This window comes from Thermobia domestica, chromosome 5 (assembly GCF_964235325.1).
Source record: "Thermobia domestica chromosome 5, izTheDome1.hap1.1, whole genome shotgun sequence".
Classification (NCBI taxonomy): Eukaryota; Metazoa; Arthropoda; class Insecta; order Zygentoma; family Lepismatidae; genus Thermobia; species Thermobia domestica.
The window spans coordinates 155441596-155469427 of record NC_137458.1 but is presented as its reverse complement, the minus strand read 5'-3'; the positions used below and the strand labels follow the sequence as shown (position 1 = coordinate 155469427).

General features: G+C 30.9%; 1 protein-coding gene across 1 annotated transcript; it reads right to left on the bottom strand.

Annotated features, from left to right (window-relative positions):
• LOC145686197 (hemocyanin A chain-like) lies at window positions 1-27832 on the bottom strand. Its single transcript, XM_081759237.1, has 11 exons — window positions 27675-27832; window positions 18342-18475; window positions 14141-14386; window positions 12595-12893; window positions 9197-9431; window positions 7433-7597; window positions 5190-5318; window positions 4574-4883; window positions 3662-3798; window positions 2380-2487; window positions 1-401 (listed from the first exon to the last, which is right to left on the bottom strand). Exons 1-11 carry the CDS (start codon window positions 27754-27756, stop codon window positions 213-215), a joined length of 2034 nt encoding a protein of 677 aa, XP_081615363.1. The 5' UTR covers window positions 27757-27832; the 3' UTR covers window positions 1-212.

The window sequence follows — 27832 nt, the reverse complement described above, 5'->3', positions numbered from 1 at the left end:
TTTAAGAAAGAAAATGATGTCTTTTTATTTGAGCATTTTTCAACTTTTGTACAAAACAACACATTGAATTTTTCATGTTTGTATTTAAAAACAAATCAATTAATCTACTTTTAAAATTTTCAAAAATGGCAGTCTTATTTTCTTTTTCCTTAGGAAGTATAAGGTGTGAAGCATCATCGTCTAGTTATGTGGAATGTTGGAGCGCGGGTGTTTTATTCGGCATCATTGTGGGTGATGACGACATCCTTAACGTACATATTAGGAGTCAAGAATTCCTCTACGTTTTCTATTCTCCTATCGAATGGGTATCCCATAGGCTGGGTGTCCGGGTACTTGTGGTTCAGGGTGCCACAATAGCTTATAGAGCCACCATAGTCGTAGTCATATGGGACATCATTGACCTGTAAAATAAATAAATAAAGGTAATTTTAATAACAAGAAATTTAGGGATAATATGCAAAGTACATTTTTTTACTTGAGAGGTTGTTTTGTCTGAAGATACGAAAACCAAAACAAAGGAAAGAGTTTAAGATTTTTCTAACTGTTTATTAAAGTGACTTTAGATCTAGGACCTAAAAAGTATTGCAGAAATAATTTGACATACATTATATATTAGTAAAGATAACCAAAACTTAATATCTCGTAGTATTATTAAATGTCAGACCTATCTATCTAACTTAAACATTTTAAATAATCTATGCTTAAACATTTTTAAACAACAAAGAGCGCTTCTAAAAAATTTTCACACGATAATCCTTTTAAAAAGAAAAACTTGATCTAGATAAATTATCTAATATTAATAGCGGGTAACGAAAGAACATTATCTAAAAATTCTTATGCGTATTGTTTCAAGAAAATCGATGTAAATAAATGTTTATGTCGTATCGATAGAAATAAATGTTAAAACGTATATCGTTCGAAAAAACGTATATCGTGTCTTTTATCATGTTGAAAAAGATTATTCAAACTCTTACTTAAAGCGCTAGAAATGTCAATGAATGTTGATAGACTGGAACGCTAAGAGTATAGTTTCTTAATTTCTTATTATATAATTAACAATTCATTATTTTCAGAGTTCATCTTGCTTATGTATCACTTTGACTAAATTATTTACCTTTCCACTTTTTAAATTCTTTGTTCTTTTGTTAAAATGTTAAATTACACGGTGGCTCTCGAAGCAATAGTTATATTTTTGTGGAAATTTTAATCTAAGTTCATCTGTTTTCTAGTGCTTTAGGCTCTCATCCAGTAAATTAGATCTTAAGATATGGAATGGTTTTAAGCTCTTACAAATTTAAATATATATATATTTAGCCTGCCTACAATGACTCGCTGTCTGAAACTCTGAAATAATTGTAATTTATAAACTAAGGCAACATAGTACTAGTGTCTATTTACAACACTTAATCTGAAATAAATAATTTCTACCTAATATATTTTCCATTCGATCATCTAATAGCTTGTTATACTATTTTGATTTTGATTTTTCAAATTTTATTTTGTCATTGATCTTATGCTATAGCACTACCATTATATTGCTATAACTATGTCTATAACTAAGTATATTGTTTATATTCATGTGATATTTTAAATACAATTATTTTACAAAATATACTGTAGTAGATTTAATTTGAACATATTAATAAATATTGAGGAAAATGATAAATCCAAATTGAAATATAAGAGAAGCAACATGAGTAAAAACAAAGAAGAAAACATAAATGGAAGAACCTGACACAGACAAATCATATAAAAAAATACAAAAGACTAAATTAGATTCTTGCCAAACACAAAATATGTGAGAAGGAAAAAGAACAACTAAATATGGGGAGTAGAAGATTAGAGTATTACAATGAATCACAGAAATGAAAGAAACAAACGTAGAAAAGTTTAAATGTATTAACTATATGAACAATAAAATATTTTGAAAGATATAATAGCTTTCATTCTTAAATATTAAAATATATAATTTTATAAACGTTGATTATGGAAAACTGTATAAATATCTACATTATTTCTTATAAATAAATGTATAAAATGTATATTCTCTATATTGTTTTTAATTAACACATGTAGATCTCAGGTTTGTTAAGAAATCATATGGAAACAAATTGCTAGGAAGAAAAAAGTAGAAACTTCATATAAATATAGTATGAAAAGAAGAAAATATATTACAAAAGAAGTCATTATAAAAGAGTGAAATTTGAAAATGGAAGTAATATTGACAAAAGAAAAACATAGGAAAAAGAAGAACTTAAAATCAGAAATTGAAAATTGTCCATTAGGTTCCACCAACTAGTATTGGAGTTAAAAACGTAAGAACTTTATAGTTGGTTGTTGTTTCATTTTTAACAACAAACTGAAATGCGTCCTACTTACTTTTTCCTTCTCCCAGTCGGTAACCATGACAAAGAGTGTAAAAGGCATTCCTTCTTTCTTGCCCTTAGGAAGAAGCAGTCTGTCAGGGAAGCCGCAGTGACGCAGGTCCTATAAAATAGCAGTAGAAAATAATTACATCTTTTGCAATAGTGCATAGAGTGAAAATGAATAGATCATTATACTATATTTTACGTGATTAAATTAAATATGTAGTGTAATCTTATCCATAACTTGAGAATGTGAAATAATTGCTTAGTTTAACAGTCATGAAGGTTAAACTTTAGGATCTCCTTCCAAAAAATTTTCTCAGAGTTACCCTAGAAACAAGTTTTCTAATAATTTTCTTACGATCACTTATGAGTTGATTATGAGTTTCTTACGAAGTGAGCACAAGTTACTAATATCGCTATAACATTTAAATTATAGTGTATAAGTCAACGAAGTATATTACAGAAAATAAAATTGATAGTGCTATTGAAACTTGTTTAAAGAATATGATTAAATTTGGTGAGCATTAGCATATTTCTTTTAAAAGGATAAATTTTATTAATGATAATAGATGCAGTTATGAGTTTATACTAACATTGATATGTCCTTACAGAGAAACAAATAATCTATATTTACTAGAATTTTACTAATTTCTTTCTTGTTTTACATATATTCAATGGCAAAATAGATGAGTCTGTTAGTCCCATCTAATTTTATAACGAACACATTTTAATAATTTGGTATGAGAATTAAAGCCACCTTAAATTTATTAATACATATCACATACATTTTAATCTCAGTTCTTCATTAGTTGTAATTAGTAAACCGTAGTAACCTACATTAAATTCCAGAATTAAAGTTGAAGCTAATTAAGACTACTGATATTTTATCAAATATAATTAATTAATTAACTTTCCCTAGAAGTGATCCTCCTTTCCCTTACACTTTGATCCTGATGGGCAAACTACTACGAATCTTTTATTTTTAAATGAAATAGAGAGATTACATTCATTATCTTCGATCAAATGTTCATTATTGTACTGAATTGCAAAATAATTCTAATAGTAGAGAATGTGCTAATTTGTATCAAGTGGTGGCGTCTGAACTACTAATTAGTTATCACAGCATGGTTTAAAGAAAACAATAAAAAATAGTTGTGTTTTATATTTTTAATGGAAACTAGATTAAACCCTGCAGCTTATGCAACCACAAGTCAATTTGTGCTAACGGGTTGCATAGATCAAGGCTTAATTGTAGTTCGTTATTGTTTAGAAAGTTAATCATTACAACGAACCTTATTAACGTTCCAAGTGGTCTTATCTTCCAGTGCATCCTTCACCCTCTGGACTAATACCTTGGTGGTCTCACGGTCAGGAATGGTAACACTTGATTCACTAGATTTCCTCTGGATTGGTGTCTGACCAGCGCTTACTGTATAAAGAAAATTAAAAATTAGGTATATTTTAAATTTTCGTACCCCTTCAATATGTCTTCCAATATTAACACTAAACAGAACTGACTTACACGTCACATACGGAGGGTTATTTGTAGACTGGACTCCCCAATTCACTATCACCAAATGTGTCATCAGAATATGACAAGTAATATTTGATAATATTGACAATTTTAATATAAATCGATTGCGAATTTCAAGGGATAATGATAGCGATAGTTTGGAACATCATGGATAAATACAGTTCCGTTTCTAGTACTCAAGATACATATTAAATCCCTCTTTGCAAATAAAACTAGCAGCAGAGTTGTCGATGAACAGCGTTGTTAGATATAATGTGGAAAGTGTTTATGAAGCATTGATTATAATGATAATGCCACCAACGTATCACAATGATATCGTTGCTTGGAGACAGTAACACTTAAGAAACTATATATCATTATTATTAAAATAGTCAAATAGTAATATTCTATTACAGACATTGACTTATAGTGTAATACTATATTCCTAAGGAAAATTTGCTGTCTAGTGCACTTCTGGATACATTGAACTAAATGTACGTAAGTGCTTGTCAAATTTTCGCTGTAATATAGGATTTCTATATTTAGTGAATAAATGCTATCCTAATATGAAGATACAAGACAGCGAGCGTAAAATCTAAAAGTATAATTTGTGTTTCTATTTCAGTAATTATACTATGTACAGCTGCTATTATCTCGAGCTATATTCTAAAGGATAAAATTCTCATCTTACCTTTGGCAACAAATTTGTCCAATTCAATCATGTACAGTCTCTTCTTCTCCAGTGGTATTTCCTGGCCAAACCAGTCGTATTTTGGTCCAAGGAATACTCTGACAATAACAGTGGCATCCTTGTCGCTGTTCAAGTTGATGGTGTAGGTGAATGGACGGTGGTTCAACCTTCGTACACGGGCCTTGATTTCGACGTCCGGAAGTTCAACAGTGTCATCGAGAGCGTTCAAAAGATCGATATCAAAGTCCTCAAAGTAGGTGACCAGTTCATCTACTTCGACGCTGTTAATACTCACTCCTGGTAATAGCAACTGCAAAAGAAATGCCAGGGTAGAATATTTATTTGTTCTCTTTTTTAGACTCTAGCAACTTAACTATCGAAGAATGAAATTGTAAAATTATATTTTGTTTTGCAGTATTGTTCTTGGAAAAAATATGATGTTTGGCAATTTTTTTGTTATTTACATCTTCTTAATATATTTTGGAGCTACGATTTTCTTAGTATCGAAATAATGTTAAAATTTCCTGAAAAGATTCTATGACTAAGAATTTTCTTGAATATTAAATACTTTATAATAAATTCACCAACATAATGACGAGCTATACATAACTCTTACCTCATCTCTTGTGTAGTGTGGAAGATGGTCCTTGTGTTCTTTGAACAGGTTGTCAATGTATTTGTGCAGACGGAAGAAGGCAGGATCTCTTGTGGCGGTCTCGAAGTGTTCCATTACACCAGGTGGCATCTAGAAAAATGAAAGGAGAATTATATGATACAGTTACGAGTTAAAAAGATTACCACCATGAGTATACTGCAGCACGAATGTTCTCAATATTTCGACTCACGTAAATATTATTTTTTTTATTTCATCATCATCATAGGTTTTCTAGCATTATTTGCAGGTTGTTTGCCTCACCTGAGAAACTTCCATGTCACGGTCTTCCGCTAACATTTTTGTCTTCGGATACGATTTTTTCTGTTTTATTACCATCCATCAACTTTTGCCTTACCAATCTCTTAACCAGTTTATCTTCCTTGCTAGATTGCATCTAACATTATTCTTTTCTCCCTAGTATTTCTAACATCTCACTCTAACTAATTTTCTTCACTCTTCTCCATACCCACATTTCGAAAGCTTCCATTCTTTTTCATTGCTTTTGTGATTGTTCACGTTTCTGTGTCATATATTACAGTACTCCACATGAAACATTTTATGAGTTATTTTCTAAATTCTTTATTAAATATCCTACAAAACAGACTTGTCTCCCTCCTAAATGCTTCTTTCGCCATTCCTATTTTTGCTTCTCTTTCACGTTCGCATTTCATATCATTACTGATAATACTTCCCAGATATTGAAAACTATTTATTTGTTCTATTTTCTCCCCCACCTATTTCTAAATTTACTTCATGATAGATTATAGCTTATTATTGGAAATGCAATGCTATTGAATCCTGGAAATATGATAAATTATATTTCCAGGATTCAATAGCATTTGTATTTATATGTGTGCATGCTATATATATATAGTTAACACGTTTCGTTCAGCAATGCTTCACTCATACCTAGTAATTTTCGGTATTTAATGAACAGCATAAAATAGTTAAATATTTATTTTTTTAGGAACATTAAAAAGTAGATTTATCTTATGTATGTATATAATGTAGTATAATATTGATAATAAAATTTTCATATATTTTCTATTTTATGACAGTAAATATTTGAAGAATACATATACATGTACATTGTTTTTAAAATGATAGCAATATATTAATTTAAATTTTGGCATATGAATTAAACTCTCTTTCAGCATAACTTCCATCCGGATTAGATAATATTTTAATTGTATTTTTATGATTTACCTTTTTCATATAATTTTATTTTTAAATACTTGTAAATGAGAGCTTTAAAGACATACTATATATATTGATTAATCATCGCCTAGTTAAAAAGATGCATTACCATTCAGGTTCAGGGCTGAAAATCGAAATTAAACTGAAAACAACTCAACCCAACTAACAGTATTTTTAAGGCTATTTGAGCAGTGGCTTTGATAAAGTTTTTTTTTTTTTTAATGAAATTTAGTTTTCAGAAAAGTAAGGAAAAAACACGTGCATCAGTGGGTGATACTCTTTTTAAATATCAGTGGTTTACTTCTGCTGTACATGTGTATTTGACTGAGACGTTTTATATATAAAATTATAGCTTTAGATCTACACAATGAACCTTTATCTAATTTATAACTCAATTTACCCCAAACAGTCTGATTCAATTTTAAAATATGCCGCAACTTCGCGGAAAATATTCGCGTAAAAAGAAGCTTTTATTTACTGGTTTCTGGAACATATCTGCTAGCCTTCCGTTTATGAATAGCGTCTGGGATGACAAATTAGTTTATCATTAAATTTAATTTGATTTTGCATGACTTTACCTCTCTAAACTGAAATAATTTGATATTATAATAATTATTGTTATAATTATCGAAAATCTATTTTTAAACTAGCGATCAAATTAACATTTTGTTTCCAAGTTAGACTGTTAGACACAGAGAAATTATATTTGGAGATAAACATCTTATCTTTAATTATGCTTACGAACATACTTGTCTCCAAACGACTTCTGCACAATAAGGCTGTTTATGAAATTCATCTAATGGTGACGAATAAAGCGGATCATGTCAGTAACAAAAGAGGAAAGGAAAAAAAAGTGTTGTAAACTGCAAAAACCAAGAGTTTTATCGTCACGAAAAATGACAATTTCTTTCGCCAGTTTTGTGAATTAATAAACAAGCTGAATGGCAGTAAAAAGAAGTTGTTATATATGAAAAATCTATAAAAGCGAAGGAAAGATAGGTACTTACGTTGAACTTGCCCTTGGGGTCGGTAATTCTGCCGAGGAGGATATGTCCATAGTTGTGCAAAGCTCCATAATATTCTCGGTGGCGAGAGAACACAGAAGGTTCGATCAATTCACCCAAAGTGTTGATCCCTGTAGTATCGTTGATGGAATAAAGTTCTCCAGATTTCTGTAAAATAGGAGAAAAAATTATATATATACACGAAAGTGTCATCAACAACAGTAAAAACAACAATGAACAAGTGATTTCAATAAAGTTTTATGACACACCATAAAACTATACTCATACACATTTATAAAAGGAAAATGGGAACCGCTTTCAGACAAAAATCGGTACAGAAATGAAAAACAAAATTAGAGCACATTGGCCCTCTTTATCAGAGATTTAATATTATTAACACATTTCCATGTAATGATTTTACACTATTAGTTTTTTTGTAATCATTCGGTGTATACGCTATATAGTATCATATAGATCAAATCGAAAGTATATAAACATTTATGATGAAAACAATATAAATGAAATGATAGTAACACGAAAACTCATAGGCAGCTATAAAATGTACAATCATAAAAATAATATGTAAACCTTTCGCCATTGAAGCAAGTTTTATTTAAGAAAAGTCTATATTAAAAAGTGTATACTTGTATTTGAAATATTATTACATTATTGATGCCAGACGTCGAGAACTAAAGTTGTAAATAACCAGGAAAAGGTTAATCGATTGGTAAATGGATAGGTCAGTAAAGAGCATGATAGCTTACGCATTGTAAATAGTTGAAGATAGAATGCTGTATCCACTTTTAGATATCATGAAGCATGCACTATTATAGTGCCACGGAGATCAAGTCCCTGTGATTGTGCTATAGAAAAGGTATTGGAGAATTGCGAAAAGGGAAAATAAATCATTTAAGTATTTAGTCACAGATTTATGCCGTGTAGGCTAAAGGAGACTGATGATGACTTATAGTAAATTACTATGAAAGAATTGGTGGAATGAGAGTGTAGAAGGAAATGGAGCCCTGAGAAAGCTTATGATCATATTATCCACATACGCACATAACCTGGGCTCGAACAGCAACTCCGCGTACCACTGGTAATCTCTCTATCACTTTTTAAAGGCACTCATTCAAACACTATTGAATGTCTACGGGACTCTACAGGGAAATGAACACAGAAACATCGAAGACAGTTAAAATTCCACCCATGCTACTATATAGGGACTCAAACCCTCAATGGGTTTCCCCTCATGATTATCATCCTAACACTTTAGATCTCTGAATTACATTACGGTGTGTCCCCAACTAAGAAAAAAGAATACGAAACTAAATTTGACATGGGTTATTATGAATGAGCTTAGAAGTTCTTTTTAAAAATTTCTTAATGATAACACTCGTAATTATGGAAACAAATCTTGAAATTTACAACGCCTCTTCTTTACTGAAAAGGATTCCGCAAAATCTCACACATACTTTAACACTTCGAGGTTAACCAGACTTTTGAGTCGTCCTCTCTAATTTTTCAACAGAATGCTATTTAACAAGTCATTCTATTGACGTATATACTGTATATCAAGCCACTGCATTACTTGTTAGATTTTTGAAATTTATATTCAAAATATGTTTATTTTTTCACGTACTTTTCAAAATCCTTTAGTATATTTTTACAATTACCAAAACCTTCAATTCCTAACAGGTGATGTAACATATTTCGAGTATGTGCAGTACATTATTATGACAGTTAAGAGTACTTATTACTTCTACTCACCGTTAAAACAACTCCTCTAGCGATGGCTTCTCTGATTCTCTGGGAGTAGGCGATCATGTGCTTCACTTTGATGTATGGTGTTTCCAAGTCCTGGAAGTAGAAGTTGTCTGGGCGAGCAGGGAATTCTCCACCTTTCCTGTACGTAGTCTGTGGGTAGAATCCATTTACAATTGGTTTCTCCCAATCCAAAGGCCTTACCACTGGCAAGTTGTTCGATAATCTCTCCAAGTCGAATCTACAACACATTCAACATATGTAGTAGTAACCTAGTGTTCCATAATACATGTCACATCAGATAAATTACATGTGTCTTTTTGCATATAGAGAGGTTAATATTTGAAAGGAATGTGTAGACCTCCTACTATTGCAGCAAGTTTTATTTAAGAATAATCTATATTAAAAAGTGTACACTTATATTTGAAATACTATTACGTGATTGACGCCAGACAGAGAAATTGAGAATAGCGGCTAAAGTTACAGTGGTGTAAGCAAGCGCGCACTCAGAAATTTTGGTGGGAAGGGTCTGATGTACAAGCCACTACCTATACATTATTGAACCGGTGTTCTTGTATACCAAAAAAGACGATAAGTAATAGTAAAGTACGGCCAGCTATATTTTCAGAAAAAGAATGATAGAACTAGACTGAGAGAACTAGGGGTCCCCCGCACCAGAGGCGAGAGCTCCAACATTTAATCACCATTTCCTCGAAAAGATACTATAATCGAAAAATATTATACAGTATTTAGTTAATTGTTTCAGATTAGAATTTGTGTTCGATTATTTGTCAAGTTTTTTTCTTTCTGAGATACAAGTTTAAGAAGTAAATACCCATAATCAAATAGCCAATACTTTATCCGGAGACCCACCAAGTGAGATTGAACTAACTGCCTCGGTCTAAGAGACCAATAATCAAGTGATTCGGTAGCCAGGAATATTTATTTTACTCCTAATTTAAACGAAATTAAGAGAGCTACTCAGGTTGTTTGAAAGGGAAATTTTAAACTACAGTTGGTAGAGATTTGAAAGCCACGCTACTGTATAATGAGAAAATACAATAGTGAGGAGAAAAAAACAATAGTGAGAATAGTTATAAATATATTAGAATGTTATCTGAGAAAAAATGTTTAATTAGATTAATTAGATGTTTAATTAGATAGAGCATATGGTAGCACTTAAAAGAAGAAGATTACAAATTATGTATGGTATTAAGATCGACAATTCCCGGCGGGAGCTCATGTGGTTCGGATTCCACGTTAATCAGTAGGTCCACGTCTCATATAGCCTCGCTGCTGAACGGGACGTTAAACTCAAAATCAACTCAACTCAAGATCGACAATTACATGAAACAAAATTTTAACATAGGATTGAAGTCCATGAAAGTCCATGAAGTCCAATTTGCACAAGGGACGACAAGTGACTGGAGAACACCTACAGAGAGGGTGATGACAGTGTTTTATTAAATTTATCAGTCGGAACGAGACCATTCAAACTGTTTAAAGTGGACACAGAAACACCTAAACGAACATAGGATGAAACATTCAACTAACCATGAAACCACGTTTTACAAGGGACAATACCAATAGATAAATTCAAGACCAAGGCTATCATAAAGGAAATCACTCATAATAAAATATACATTTTGTTTCCACCGCTTTCTTATGGTATCTAAAGAGGTTTTCTAAGGGTGCTTCAAAAATGAAATAAAGAATACGTTGAAAATACACTATAAATAAATAAACCAGAGGAGGACTGTGAAAGCTGTGTGTCTTAGTTATTCCTTAATGAAATAGAAGAAAAGAAGAAAGTCAACAGCAGTAAAGAAAGCATACAAATACTTGATGATCGAAGAGTTGATAAATGATTTAACATTACCATCCACATGCATACTATTGAGAAACTGGAAGGATTTTTCGTTACATTCTACTTAAACTTTCAGAAATATACGAACAGTGTGAGGGGAGCTCTCTGACTAATCTTAAATTTTATCGTGCTAATATAATATTTCGTATGCTTTGTGCATAACATATCCCTTTCACAATTTTTATATTATATTTTCCTAGTTTTAAACTTGCTACCTGATTGAAAGGGTTTTAAAAATCGTTGATATATTTGGTGAACCTTTAACGTCAATTTCCATAATTACGACAGTGTGGAAAGGGGTCTAAAGTATAACGTGGAACACAAACCCTCATCCAAAGGAGGAGCTAAAGGAAAGATTCGCCTACTCGGAACGTCTACTCCTTCTCACTAGTGGTCATGTTGGTACTAATGAAAATATTGCTCAATAGCACTACAGAAAATTGATAAAATTGAACAATAGAGGAAGAAACGTTTACTATAATAAATCGGGAATGCAATAATCGTTATAAAACTATATTGTCATTTCTTTATTTATACTTTTCTCTTGAATTTTAGCGTCCCCCCTCATTGACCCCTCCTTTAAAAATTCTTTGCAATGCTACTGCTCCGTACAAGATATGCTATTTATCTATAATGTAGTCTTATGTAAAATTGCTACTATCAACAGTGATGTATCCAGATTAGGATTAGGAATTAGATTTCTGAGCTTTGGGCATCTATGACCATGTTAGACCTTCACGTATGAGGGATGACGTTCCTCGGTGATCACACTGCTCGAGGGATTAGAGACGAAGAATGGAATAAGGAAGAAAAAAGCGGCCTGAGATCAATATGTTAGGTATAATTCTTTCATTTTCCTGGTATAAAGAGGGAAACCTCACTTAAGAAAAAGCTGACCTGAAAATCTTTTACACTTTTTTTTTCTACCAAGTGTCTCCATCGTGGTGAATCTAGGGTTTTATCCTGAAGTACAATGGAAATTCTACATATATTAAATGCTACGTGTTAAATGGTTGTGAAGAAATTAAAATAAGTTTTTTTTTTAATTTGTACAAAATACTATATCAAAGTTATGCAAAATCGAAAAAAGAAAAAGAAAAATATATCCACTGTTGTAGCCATAAATCAAATCAAACGAATGGAAACCAAGATTGCATTCTAAGTTATTCTAGTTGCTAGCTCGCGTGTTTTGACCACGTAATCCTATTTTCAGTTCTCAGGTGAGAGAGCATTGAATACATTATGATGATTCGAATTCCGACTTAAATGGTAGGATCATGTTCCATATTACCTTGGTGATGAAAAGGGACGTCAAACTTAAACTAAACTACAATGACAAGACCAAGATTAGAATTTCATTTGTCCTGTGATCAAATTATTCTATTTTTCGAACATTGTCGTATAAAATTTTACGTTACAAAAGTGAATATTCATTGTAACTGTCATAATCAAAATGGTTAAGAAAACGTAGCTAATTACTAAGTTGGTGGGTAACTAAACACGTTTGACCGCAGTTTACATACTTGAATGTACTTACCTTGCAATAAGCTGATGATGCATGTAATAGAAAAGTTCTCCCTTCCTGTCCTTTTCCACTCCGTACTCGGGTTTCCACCAGAAGGGGAAGTCCATATGCCAGTGGCTGTGATGGGAGTTCATGCCAATGTCCTCACCAAAGTAAGCTACTCGTTGCTCTGGGTTACGAATGGTTCCAGTGAAGTTCATTCTCACCACAGCAGCTTCTTGCCTCATCTTTGCCTTGTATGCCTGGTGGATTACTTCGCTGTTTACGAACAAGTGAGGGTAGATTTCATAAGCGGGTGGCAGGACAACGCCCTGGAATGAAAGAAGAAGTATTACTTTCAAGATCCATGTATTGATTGCATATGTAGTACTTGAACATACTAAAAATAAGAAAGAATTGTAAAGAATGTTAAATAAAATTATTTTAAACTGTTCTTTGAAATAATCATCATTATAGGTATTCTTCCATTATCGCATGTCACTTGCCGCAACTGAGAAGTTTCCATTCTTCACAGTCTTCTGTTACCTCTTCGTCTTAACGTACAATTTTTGTTTTTATATCGTTCATCAATTGTAGCCCCCTTTATCCTCTCCTTCTCTCCTGTCTCTATACCCTCTAGCACGTACCTCATGATACAGTTCCTTCTTAGCCAATGTCCTAACCAGTTTCTCTTCCTCTTCTAAATAATATCTAAAACTATTATTTTTTCTTTCGCACCATTTCTAACACCTTCTCGTTCGTATTCCGCTCGATCAAACTAATTCTCTCCATTCTTCTCCACACCCACATTTTGAAAGTTTCCAGTGGTTTTTCATCATTTTTGTGAACTAGAATTTTACTTATTTGACTTTGATGAGTTCTTCAAATCTATTTACCGTCTCATATAGCCTCGCTGTTGAAAAGGGCATTAAACTCCAATTCAACTCAACTCAAATTAAATCTATTTAAATGTCCCTTGTTTCGTGAAAACAATATTTTATGTTGTATTACATAAGAACTGAGGGCTTGAGAGCTACAACTATTGCTCGTAAATGTTTAAAAGAAACGATATCATTAAAAATTTTCTATAGAAACATATCGATGCTCTCTATAGTATTTCTAAATCATAATACCAGTATTTAATCTCCAAAGATATTTGTATAGGCCAAATAAAATCCATGTAAAAGCTTAAAATTTTGTTGAAATTTATAATGTAAATGATTCCAAATAATGAGCAAGTTTTTAGTTTCTCTTTGAAAAAAAAAGTTAAGTTTAGTATGTTCCAAATGATTGTCAACAAGTAGATGCGTGCTAGTTAAATCAAAATTATTGATTTCATTGTAATATAAACCTGAGATTATGGTAACACTTCTTACTATTGAAATACTTGTGGTAACCCTCGATCGGAAGTTAATCCATATATTAAGCGTACGTGTAACTTAATGTTCACGGAATCATTGTCACATTATAACTGAATTCATAAGTTAAGACACTTTATCCATTATTTCAGTTGAATAGTATTTTTCAATAGAAATGAGAATTTAACGTACATAAGATACAGTATAAATAAGTTATTTACCTTAGTATCTTCTCTGTGGAGGACGGCAACGCTCAAAGCATAGACGAACTGTCCTTCATTGATCCTGTCTCTAGCCCAGCAAGCGGTGCTAAGGAATGTGTTCCAATCGTTGGCATAGAAGAGGGCCTCAAAAAGGTAAATCATCTCTTCCAAGTCGCGTTCACGGAAGAGAGTGAAGATTTCCCCACGTGGAAGCAAAGCACCATTGTTGTAAAGTTTCACCAATTGGTGGACTGCAGCCGCTTTCTGAAAACAGTAAGTAAGATAAACAATAATACTTAGTGATTTTAGTTTAAAGAATAAATAAATTATCTAGTAATAGAGTGGCGAATGGACTCAGGATAGTCAACAAGATGTCTTTGTCGCTTTGAGGGGATATTTGATGATCATACTGACGTTCATTGCTGTTATTTGGTCTTCCAGACGAAAGTCGCTTCTAAGATCTTTTTCTTGATTTCGTTTCCTACTCTTTTTTAAAAGAAAAAATGTTTAGCGAATAGCTTAACGATGTTGAAGATTCGCGCCATATTTGCTTTTAGCACATTAATTTACATAGGAAATTATTTTTCTATTTTTCTTTCCTTTCCTTAATTTTAATGAACTTGAATTTTAATTATATTGTTTTACTGATTTATTCTTTAAATCTATTTAAATGTCCCTCATTTAAATTTAGTGAAAATGAAATTTTGTTATATATAATAGTAATATTTAATAATAAAATTTAATTTAAATAATATTACATTTATATATATCATTTAATACAAGTTCATTTTGAGAATACAAGGGACATTTAAGTAGACTTGAAGAAGAAATCAGTAAAAATTACACCATTAAAGTTTCAGTTCATTTCTCAACACAAAGAGTTAAATAGTTCCCCATATAAATCAATTGGCTACAAAAGTTCCCCATATAAATCAATGTGTTGAAAAAGTTCCTCATATAAATCAATGGGCTCAAAAGTTCCTCATACAAATCAATGAGCTAAAAGAGTTCCCCATATAAATCAATGGACTAAAAAGTTTCCCATAAAAAGTAATGGGCTAAAAAGGTTCCCCACGTAAATCAATGGGGTAAAAAAATAAATATGACGTGTGTACTTAACATTGTTAAAGATAACGAAGATTCTTTTTAAACACGATGTGAATCAGAAAATCTCTACAAAATGCTCCAGAATATTGAGTGCACAATTTATGATGCTTAATTGGTAAAGTCAAACAATTACTTCACTTATTAGTGTTTTCTGGGTATTAATCAACCTTCCAAAACAGGTAATATTGTTTGTTAATATTGAGTTATTTATTTTAAAAAAATGATGGGAAGTCTAGTGAAAAGTGTCTAACCAGTTCCTTAATTGTATTATGATACTGTTACACTATGCAAGTTAATATATAATTATATATTATATAGTTAATTATTTAAGTTAATAATAGTAACAATAATAATGAGAATTTCTACTTCAATATACTTGTTTCTAGGTACGATCCACAGTGGGACCACACACACAGTAGATTTGGAATTTTTAGTTGTAGATATGGGAAGTAAGAATCATTATGTTTGGAGGAGGGAATAAACATTAAAGTGCAACGAACAAAACGAACCAACGAAGTTGTTTTTTTTCTTTTAAGGGAGAAGTATGGTAGGGTATATCAGTTATTGATAACAGGCATTTGAACCGATGTATTGAGATATCTGAATACTTAAAATTTAATCGTAAGAAATCAAGTAAATTTTGTTTTAAAAAATACTGAAATTCTTCTTGTGAATATCTACATCTAAAATAATTTTTTGACGAAGTTGTAGGCAGTTGCAATTTCTCTTCTCAGGTAAGAAAAAGTCTTAGAAAACTAAGAGTCAATATTAGTGCATTATTGAGTAATATAGGTACCTTGAATGTTAACAACCTGATACAGAGTTACACCTCCTTTTTAGGAAAGAGGTGCTATAGGAAAGTATATGCATCATTTAATGAGACATTAAACTTCTTAATGAATACTTCAATTACAAACAAATATAGTTTAGAGAAAGTCATCCATGATTTCCTTTTTCTTATCTTCATTTGTGTACTATTTTGAGCGAATTCTTACATGCATTTATCAACATTTCTTCCTTTTGTAAATTTAAATTTTCTTGATTTACTAGTAATACTAATATTCCTAATTATCTACGTAATAAAGAAATTATTGATTTTACTTCTAGTTATTAAGTTTGGAGCAAAATCTGCATTGTAATATCTAACTAAGGTATCAATAGATTGTTCTAGAAAAGACAGGTAGAAATGGTTTTATAGTGCTTTTGTATTTTGTTATTTAGTTAATTTTGTAACTTGAATCAGTAACATTTATGTGCCAAAACAAATATGTGATAAATAACTATCATTAAAAGAAACAAATCTGCGATTAAATGACACTCATACGAGTATCTTGGTAAATTATTTGGTAGTTTATAGTTCTTTCGTGGGTATATGGTTAACGTGGTAGGGTTTGATGCTGGTATGAGTTCATGTGATTCAGAACCTATCTTAAGCTTTAGATCCACGTTACATATAGCCTCAGTGCGGAAAAGGGACGCTAAACTCTAATCGAACCCAATCTTTTATAGTTTAGTTGGAATCTAATTCCCTAGTGTTCATCATGTTAAAATAGGTTGGCACCGACCTAACCTATCTAATGTTTCTTACAAAGCCTAAAGTTATATAGAACTTTCATATCCTTAAGAGACAGCTCAACTGTGTTTTAAACCCAGACTCCTGACATAAAAATAAAATAAGTAGCCTCATTAATTTCGTGCAGTATTTCTTCATTAAAAAAGAGTACACACATCTAATAGCTTACTAGCTTTCGAGCTACTTAGTGCTACAATGGTATCGCATTACCGTTTAACGGGGAAAAAATGTCCAAATATACGATGTACATCAATAGATAGATCTTATTAAGCTAAACCAAGTGATATAGATGAGTGTAACAGCTCTTGTGTAATTTTCGAGAAAATCAAGAAAAACCGTTTCTCGTGGCTTTAAAGGGCATGTCATTCGTTACTAATATTAATTATGAAAGTTTCTATTTTGCCAAAAGTGTGTTGTTTATTTATTTATGTATTTCGTAAATTGTTATAATAGATACATTGTTATAATAGATAGTAGCTTGTTATAATAGATAGCATGGTATAATAGATAGATTGTTATAATAGATAACATGGTATAAGAGATAGCTTGTTATAATAGATAACATGGTATAAGAGATAGCTTGTTATAATAGATAGCATGATATCTATAATTGTTGTGTTCTCTTAACGGTGACACTTATACTCCTAACAATGACAATAATAATAATAATAATAATAATAATAATAATAATAATAATAATAATAATAATAATAATAATAATAATAATAATAATAAACAATTATCAGGAAAGTAAACAACTATTTCTTTTCTTTCAATACTATATATAATCTCAGAGTATTCTTTTAACGACTTGAGAAGTATGAAAAGAACGAATTGATCCAACAATAAGTGCATGTGAATATCAATATTCTGAAAGTCTTTATTAACACTAAATGAATATTATTTATTGCTGTTTTCCATAAAACCCAATCCTGAGTTCGATCCTTGTTAAAAGCACAGAATTGTGGGTGTTCCTACAGATTCGATACTTAACTGAGATGATCTACTAAAATTAAGGAACGGGAGATTACGCATGTAGAAAGCCTGACATCCTAACGTTAGAAGTTGGTGTGTTAACTGCACATCATTCAGTGAAACATGTGTCATATAGGTTGACTGAGTCTTTTACTGGTTCAAAGCACCATAATTAATTTCAGGAAAGGGGTATTCAGGATTTCAACCACCCTTCAAGATATTATGGAAATATTAAAATTTTGCGGTAATAAGATATGCACATAAAAATATGCGTAACCTGAAGGGATATGAGCTTGGGTGCTTAACCTTTCGTCCTATCTTGATGAAATTCTCTGTACACCACTGGTTTATTCTATAAGTGAATCAAAAAATGCAAATCGTTGTATTTAATATGAGCACTTTTCTAATTTGAGGTAAATTTGTTTTTTTAAAATATATTATAAAATAAATTTATAAAATAACATTAATTTGTGCTCATCACGAAAACTTATTGTTGTTAATAAAATTTTAATGGTATACTTAATAAATGTATACTAAATTATATACTTAATAAATAGTACATACCTTGTAATTGCCTAAGTTTGCCAATGGGTCATAGGAATTGCCGAGGTTCACTTGTTCTTTAAATCTATTTGGTTCGTGTACTTTGTTGAGCAGCTGAAGTATTTCTTTTTGTTTCAGCAGAAACTCTTTGTCGGCTGCAATAGAAAGAAAAAAGAGCGTAGTTAGTATCACACATATTTTAGTTTAAAGCAATAATTGCAAAATTTCAAAGTTTCATAAATTTTGAATGACAAAACGTAGACCATGGAAGAATGAAACTAAGTTGATATAAAAGAGGTTTACTGTATTAATGGTTGTTGCAAATTAGGTGCCTTTTTAACTGACTCGCAACACATATTTGCGGATTGACTTTTAATATAAGATCTGCAACTTTTTTAAGAGTGATTAATTTCGAGATCGTTGATGTTGCTGAGAATTTTATTAAAAACTATTTCAACTAATGCACTATTTTTGTATATTGTAGTATCACGAAAACATCAAAGTTCTCTGGAACAAAAAAAGGAAAGAAAAGAAAGAAAGAAAAAAATACTACACAGAAATTGCTGAAAGGTGAGTGATCAAGTAGTTGCTAGGCAAGTAATAAATATAGACTTCTATTCGATTCCCTGCCAATCACTTTTTGTTTACTATTTTCTGTGTATATTTACTGGCAAGAAAGCAATTTTGACCGCAAACGTGAAGTCTAGAAAGTCACTAAAGAATCTAATATCTGATGTTAATTTTTATGTTTAATGTAAGATGAAAGAAAATGAAATGAAATGAAATCTTTGAGTTTTACGTCCCACTGTTATTCCGGCTAGGCTAATGGGAACAGTGATGATGAGAAATGAATGAAATGGTGAAATGAAGGAAGTGGGAGGAAACGGGAGAACCTCGAGAAAACCCACGCACACGGTGTTTGTCCACCACAAAGTTCATTTGCCGCGAGCTATTATCGAACCAGGGACCCCATGCACCAAAGGTGAATGGTATATCACTAAGCCACCGCGGCGTAAGATGAAAGAAGAAAAAAAATAAAAAGTCAAGAACTAGGAATGCTTTCTGATGATTTTCTTTAAACATTTAAAATTAAAAAAAAATCATACTTGTCAACGGTGAACAAATACCTCCACCAGCTTTGTTTTTAACCCCATTTATTTACATGAGGACGAATCATTAAAAATCAATTTGATCTCAAAGAAAGCACAAAAAATGGGTTAAAAAAAGAAAAATTGGTTACAAGTAGATAATCAACACCGCTAGGATTTTTGAAAATGAAAGAAATAAAATGTTTCCAAATGATCACACTCGCGTATCGTCAACGTGTTAAACGTTTCACCAACAGTATTACCTTTCCTGCCAACACCATTGTGACAATATTTGTTTACACTATTAATAGACTACTGTATCTGGTTTCGATGATTAGTTAGGGATATGTGTGTTTTGCTATTGACATTGTCTAGCATTTCATGTGCCATACATACACAAGCTAACAATAAGCACTGGTTATGCTCAATTACAACAATTCAAACAGATATACAAAGCAATTGGATTACAGTACAATACATACAACAAATACTGATTATGATCACAGATATATCCAGTGATTCAAGATTAGCTGTGCATGCAGTAGTGCGTATGACTTATTGTTAGACTATTATTATGTTCAAATGGTTATTCAAAAAGCATAATAATAATAACAGAATAATGATTATGGCTTCGTTTAATGTTTTGACTCAATTGGAAAGGTAGAGGAGCTAGCACAAAAAATAATATTTACCAACTTTCTCACGTTTTAAAGAAATTAGTATATGTTTTGAGACTATCGACAAACCGCGTTCTCTTCAATTGTTGTTATTACAGTGATGTACAGTATCAGAAATACTGTTGGCATTAAATTCAACATTTGTCATTATGATTTTTAATTGATATTTTAAAATAATCATTATCATTCTAATATCCAAAATATCCTTTGTGTGTCGCTGAGCAGAGAATCGTTATGATGATACTAAATGAAACGCTGGAATGAAAAAAAGCGGGGGAGAACCACACACTAAAGATGATCGTTCTATCACTGAACCACCAAGACCCAAAGATGAATTCTTTTAATATTACTTTAAAACCTTTGAAAACTTTTATTTGTTGAGTTTCATGATGTATATTTTCATTAAGAAATAATAATAATAATAATAATAATAATAATAATAATAATAATAATAATAATAAATACTGTATCAACGGAAATATAGTACAAACATTTTTCAATGTAATTCTTTTAATACTATGAACAGTTGAAATAATAATTCTAGAAATTGCTTATTGTTCATTAGCATATATTGAAATTAACTATGACGTCATACGATTTTCGACCATGGTTTGAAAGTAAACAACCGGAGTACTTTTTGGATCGAACTATTGATTTTTCAGCACGGTCTTAGTTCAAATATTTATTAGAATTGAATTACTAGACCCATCTGTGAGATTTTCTTAAAAATGCAGTTATTCAAACTAAGATGAAAAAGTTTACCTAATGAACAATGTAATTAATTTAATTATAGGCCTATTAGCCAAATGCAAAAATAAATTATAGCGACCTTCTCACTGGTTATAGTGGCTAGCGCGAGTACTTTTGGTACACAAAGTCCCGGGTACGACTCCTGGTAGAAGAACATTAAACATACTAGAGTTGTCTAAATTCCACCTTAAACTAGACCTAGTCTCATACAGCCTTGGTGCTTAAAATGGGCGCTAAACTTAAATTAAACGAACAAATATGCAATGGTATAAATATAAGAAAACAAGAGGGCGAAATATGTAATTTAATTGCAATATAATAAAACTTTTAAAAGCTTCTAAATGTTATTATATGTATTGTTTTATAGAGGATATAGTTTACTTATATATATAAATTCCATTATTGTGAATAAATTAACGTCTATTAGTGAGTTATTTCATATAATTAACCCCTAGTCCCTGTAATGTTTAAAACTTGAGATACCGTTCTAAATAAACACTAAGTTTTAAGTAAATTAAATTTCGTAATTATTATCAAAGCTATTTATATTATAAACCCGTGCACTAATAAAATTAACATTGAACCCGTTCCTATCCAATGATACAATAAAATCTTCAGATTCTTTTAAATTTTGTCTGAAGAAACGGGATAATCATCTGATTAATATGACTTGGAAAACCTACAAAATAGTAATTGAATTAATTTTAAAATAGTGAGAGGGGAGAGTCTTCGTTACGTATACTTTCAAGATGTAATATTTAGAAAGCAAAAAATCAGAAAGCAGAATACTAAACATTCCTTATTGCACCTGGCTATATGAGTGAAGGCTACGTTATAAGAAAGTGAAAGTTTTATACAAATCATCAAAAATATATAAATAAATAAATACCTCGCTCTTTTCAAGATCTTTGTGAGAAATTAAAGTTTTGGAATAGTATTTATCTGCATAACTAGTGCTTTCACCTTAATACTTTCCTGGACACGCTCTTTGGAAGTCAAGCGATTTTTTTAAAAAAATTATCTAATGTAAGGTTCTCTTTAAACACTAAGTTGTGCTTTAAAATTTTCGAAATCCACATAAATTTGAAATCTCGTACATGTGTAAAGAAGAATTTGCAAGACTTGAAGGTATATGTTTTTTCACCTTAATTGAATTACAATAATATCGATGCTCAGCAATCAATTGAAAAATAACCTACAATTTTAAAAAAATGTCTAAAGATGATACAAATAAAAATCGTTAAATTTTATTGAACTGAACACAATTGGATGCTTGAAGGTGAATTCTTATGTGTAGATTTCGGGAAAATTGAAAACAAAATGACTTTTATGGCGTTAAAAATATGTCATTAGTGACCAATAATAACAACGTGTCCCTCTGTATTAAGTTATCAAACTCAGACCAACCAGTTGTTACACCAATTAAGATGGGAAGACATTAAAACATGACCCATTCAGCCTTTCATTTTGTCACTAAGAACAGAACAGTACACACATCATAGTTATGAGATATAAATAACCTAAATCAAAGTATGGTTAATCTAAATTTTAATTCTAAGTATCTTCCAATTAATTCTTTAGAATTTTTTTACCTATTTACTAGGACTTAACCTTAAAAGTTCTTAGTTACATTCATTTAAATACAAATGAGCATGATGAGATGGGGAATTTATGGCAATTTACATACAGCATGAATGGAGTTCGGAAAGTGCGTAATATTCACACAAAAACTATTGAATTTAAACGTTAATATAGACGATAATATTAATTTAAGTGAGTAAATATGTATTAAATGTGTAGAAAACATGAGAAAAATAAACTGTAAAACGAATTGTCTCAAATTTAACCAACTCCTATACTTATCCTCAATGAGGTGTAGAATTTATATTCTTTTCCTTTAAAATCACAATGGAACTCCGGTAATGTGCTATCGTCTAATCGATGATAAATTACAGCCAATGCTTCACAGGAAAGATTTAGCAGACATTAAAATAGTAAATAAAAATGAAACGTAATCTTTAATTTAATGCCTAATGATTATGCCATTTGAGCTACAAGAAACGGATAGTAAATGAAAATGAATGATGATGGAAGTAAATAATGGAAAGGAAATATAGAAGGAAACGAAAGAACTCCACGAAAACCCATGAAAACAACGTTTTCTAGCACAAACTCACTTGTTCTGGGATCGAACCAGGGACAGGGACGTTAAATGCTACTGTAGTATTAATGATTAAAAAAAGAATATGCAAAGAATTAAACCTAGAAAGACCATGCTCGTATCTGCTACGTGAAGGACCAAGGGGAGGAGGGTTAAATTTGACCGCGCTGGTTTACAGTGACTTTCTAAGTATATTTGTTCAACTTGAGTTAATGTGTTTAACAAAATTTCAAAAAAGAAACTTTTCGAGGAATTGTGCTTTTTATTTGTAAAAAAACAGGCTAAATACAATGCGTTAAACTGCTTATATATTATATTAAATTTCTTACAATACTATGCAGAAAACTAGTATTATAACTAACACTACACAAGTTCTATGAAAGCCTAAGTGTTTATATACATGAGAAAACTAACATTTTTAAAAAGCAATAGAAGTTTTAGATATAAAAATGCAAACGAAAGTAGTTTTTGGGAACACAAAAACGGGTAGCACATATGACTTCAAAGAGCACGCGTCAAATCGGCCCGCGCCATATATATATATATATATATATATATATATATATATATATATATATATATATATATATATATATATATATATATATATATATATAAAGAGAAAATAAACCTTTCACTTAAAGAAACGAAAACAAAAAAACAGAGAATTCTAAATACATATTAATCCATATAAACTAAATAAAAAAGAACTCGCGGGCAAAATTGACCTTCCTTTTTCTTTCTTGGGTTAACATATGTCAATCGATACATCTCAATAAGCTGAACAGAACGACATGCACGGTGATACATAAATTTCGGAAGGAGTGCACTCATATAATGAAAAATTAAGAGAAAAGTATTTTAAATACTTTGAAATTTAACCTACACTAATTTTCTCTCTATATTTTTTTAAAATATAAATACAAGCCAGTCAGTTTAATTACCCTACGACACGGCGTAACTTATTCAGTAAGAATCTCACAAGATCTGTTCGATAAAGTTATTCTTTATAATCATGGTTGATTTATAATTCTAAGAAGAGATCTAAAAGGAAACTGAATTTCTGAGTGTATACAGAAGCGAGTAAAAATAAAGAAAAAGGTTTCTTTTCTTTAAAAAAAGAGCAACTTCTTATTTTGTACGGAAATCGTTCTCTTTAAACTATGGTAATATGTACTCAAAAAGATGTCCTAATTTCAGAGTTTATTGGAAAACAAATTATGTAGTTGAACATCTTATTTTGCAGGCAACTATATGACTTTGCAAGTTAGTTTGTTTCGAGGAACCCCTTGCTGGGAATCGAATACAACTTAATTAAACAGAAGAAAAAACAAAAAACTTGATTAAAAAATAATACTGTGTGCGCTAAATAATCAAAGGTAAAAAATGGGAAATAAAGTTGATTGAAAAATAAAGAGTATTTGCTTTAAATTATTAAAGAGAAAAAAGGAAAATACTTGTTTGAAAAATATAGAATATTTCTGTTAAATGATCACAGAAAAGAAAATGATTGAAAAATAACAGTGTTTGAATTAAATGATTAAAAAGTGAAATATTAATCGAGCGACTAGAGTACTCGACATTGGTCGACTACATTATGCTTAAATTACAACCAATCACAGTTTACCACCCTAGTCTTTGATCATTGTTTCGTTACCATTAATATAACATAAGATATACAGTTAACATTAAAATAAAGTGTCCTTTGTTATTATTGAATTATTATAGTGGTAAACAGGAAACAACAATAATTTTGATTTAATTTGAAATATAATTTTAGTGTTGTATTTTTTTTTTCCAATCTGTTCTAAGTAACATTTATTAAATTAGTTGTGTCATTTGAATGTGATTAGTAAAATCGAATTACACATTAATCTAATTTTTGCAAAGATTAACTGGAAAATTTTTACAGTAAAATCATAACTATCAGTAAAATTAGTAGTGTTGTTAATCCAGCGTTCTCAAATTATATTAGTGTTAATAAACATAATAAATAAAATTTGTCCTAAAATAACAATATTTCTAAAATATTATAAAGACAACCAATTATCGTTTAGTTTCAATTAACTATATTTCTCGTTTTACCCATCGCCGAATTTATTTTTTCTAGTTAAATGTACCACGATTATGCTTCAAGACTAAGAAAGACGGAAATGATAGTAATTAAGAAAACTTTGGAAGTGGGAGGAAGTGCAAGAACCCCGAGAAAATGTAAGTGCACAGTGTTTATCTACCACAAAGCTCATCTAGCACGAGGTGAGATCTAACCAAGAATCCCACATACCAGAGGTGAGCGCTGTACTATTGAGCTAATGTAACCAATCACCCAACTTAAGAATGATAGAATAGTAACCTGTCTTTCCTGTGAATTTCTGATTTTTTTAATGTAATATAATAGACAATGCTTTTTCAATACACGGTTTCTAATAATTGCTTCATTTACGATGGTGAACTATTCTTTTTTTCTTTCTTTTCATTCAAATTAACAAAATTTTAACCGTTTTATTTTACTGGTTCCATTTTCTGATCTTTTTAAATATTACCTATTCAGTGAAAATTGAACTATATATTAGGGTTTTTCAAAATTCATAGAAAATCACAATATGATGTTAACAATATGGAATATCTGCGCCATATTTAATTTTAGCGTATTGACTTATGAGGGGATCTAACTTTCTACTTTCTTTGAAATGAACTTGAATATTTTGATGATTTGATTTTACTTATTTTTTCTTCAAATCTATTTAAATGTTCCTTACTTTGTGGAAATTAATTAATTAATTCAATTTAATTTAAATAATATAAAATTTACGAGTGATACAAATTAATTTTCGACTAAGCAAGAGGCATTTATTTAGACTTGAAAAAGAAATCAATAAAGTCACAATCATTAAAATAGAAGTTCATTTAATAGAAAACAGGAAAATTATTTCTCACATAAATTAATGGGTTAAAAATCAAGGCTAGCTTATGTGCTCAACACTATCAAAGTAAAAGATTACAAAAATCGTTTTCACAAAGCAACAGACATTACAATAAAATCAAACCGTTAGAAATTTCAGTTGAGGTTAAAGAAAAGAAAGGAAGGAATACTTTTACATATAAATGAAGTGGAAACGTCAATTCTAGTTTAACGTTTCATAATTATCCTCCGAGGCTAAAGAAGATGGTGCTGATTATGATGATTGAAATGGTGAAATGAATAAAGTGGAAGGAAGCGGGAGAACGCTGGGAAAACTAACAACCACAATTCTCATTCAGCAAGAAGTTTACTTAGATACGAGCTAGGATCAAAGCAGGGACCCGACTCTCTAAACGTTAGCGCTCCATCACTAAGCCATCGCGGCCTCTTTATATAAACAAACAGGCTAAAAAGAAAAAAAAACAAATATGACCTAGGTACTAAACAGACGTCACATGGAATCCGAACCACATAAACTCTCATCCGGAATCGAGCCCGCGTCTTTCATGTAAAAGGCTAATGAGCAAATACAATGATTTGTTTAATTTACATAATTCCAATGCTTTTCAAAAATAACTTGTTCTTCCTATCTTCGAAGTACGACGATTATATACTCTAAGAATGGAAGAATCAAGTTACTTTTAGGAAAATCAAGAGTCAAATGAAGTAAATCACAAGTTTGAAGACCATAATTGTTGTAAACTACGATAACAATTGTTTATTATAAAGTAATAATAATATATATTGTTCATGAAATTTATTTTATGGGTACTGTTGTTCATATTTTAATATAACTTTCAATATAGGCCATAGAAGACGGAAGTGCTGGATAGACGATCCGGTCGCTTTTAAACCCGGTGTTTCCTAGTTATTCGTTTCAAAAATGCTATGTGTATCCATGAACTGCATTGCAACAAGCAAAGAAGGGGAAAAAAGCAAAATTCTTCATTATCGGAGATCGAACTCAGTTTGGCCAACTGGTAGGTAGCTGCTCTACCGATTGCACTACCACGATTCTATTCACATTTGAATACTTTACGTTAAATACGAACAAGAAATGTAAGAAAATAAACTGAATATTAACAGAAACCAAGATACTAAAATTACGAAGAAGGACTCGCAAATTTCCCGTCATTTCAGTGTTAATTATAGTTAAGCGTAATAATAAAATACAGGTGACAATTATCTAATCATGACCGATATTTAAACCTGATATAAAAATTAGGTTCATAGTGACATATTTCAGTGGTGGCTCTTGTGGGATGTCACCATTGAAAGAAAATAAACTTCAATCGCTTCAAACAGAGGTAAGAAAACTTAACAATTGATATATTAGCAAAGCCTTCTTCCCTTAACTTGAAGCGATAACAGTTTAAGTTTCTACCAATGTGACTTCCCTCAAGACCCGCCACTGGTCTATTTGAATAGCAACTGTAAGTATTCTTTCTATAATGCTAATTGTAAATGGCTGTAAATTTATCTGTTGTTTAGTGAAAAATCCTACAATGTACAACAATGAAGAGATATTGCGAGGTCAAAACAAAGCTTTAAATTCAAAAAGGAACAAAACAAAAAAAGAAAGTAAAAATTATTTCGTTGTTTTGAATAATGTAAATACTGCAATGCTGAGACATAAGAAAAGAAAGAAGAATAAAAAGAAGAGAAAATTGTGTTTCTTTAGCTATTCATGGATGTAGGAAAGAAAAAACATATTACCTGGAACTGCTCCTCTGGTTACTCTGCCGACCACCAGGTGGGCGGTAAAACCGACCAACAGTAAAAGTAAAACGGCCCTCATCTTGCAGACTTGAACAAATGACGTGGGGAAATGACACGCAGAGAGTTCATAGTCCCCGTCGCTTATATAGAACAAA

Bases quoted from the DNA above. Each gene is read 5' to 3' on its own strand.
- LOC145686197 (XM_081759237.1), bottom strand. From the start codon at position 27,756: ATGAGGGCCGTTTTACTTTTACTGTTGGTCGGTTTTACCGCCCACCTG. The intron at 7,598-9,196 runs GTGAGTAGAAGT...CCTATTTTACAG, and splicing joins CTAGAGGAGTTGTTTTAACG to AAATCTGGAGAACTTTATTC. The intron at 2,488-3,661 runs GTTCGTTGTAAT...GCTATTTTATAG, and splicing joins CCACTTGGAACGTTAATAAG to GACCTGCGTCACTGCGGCTT.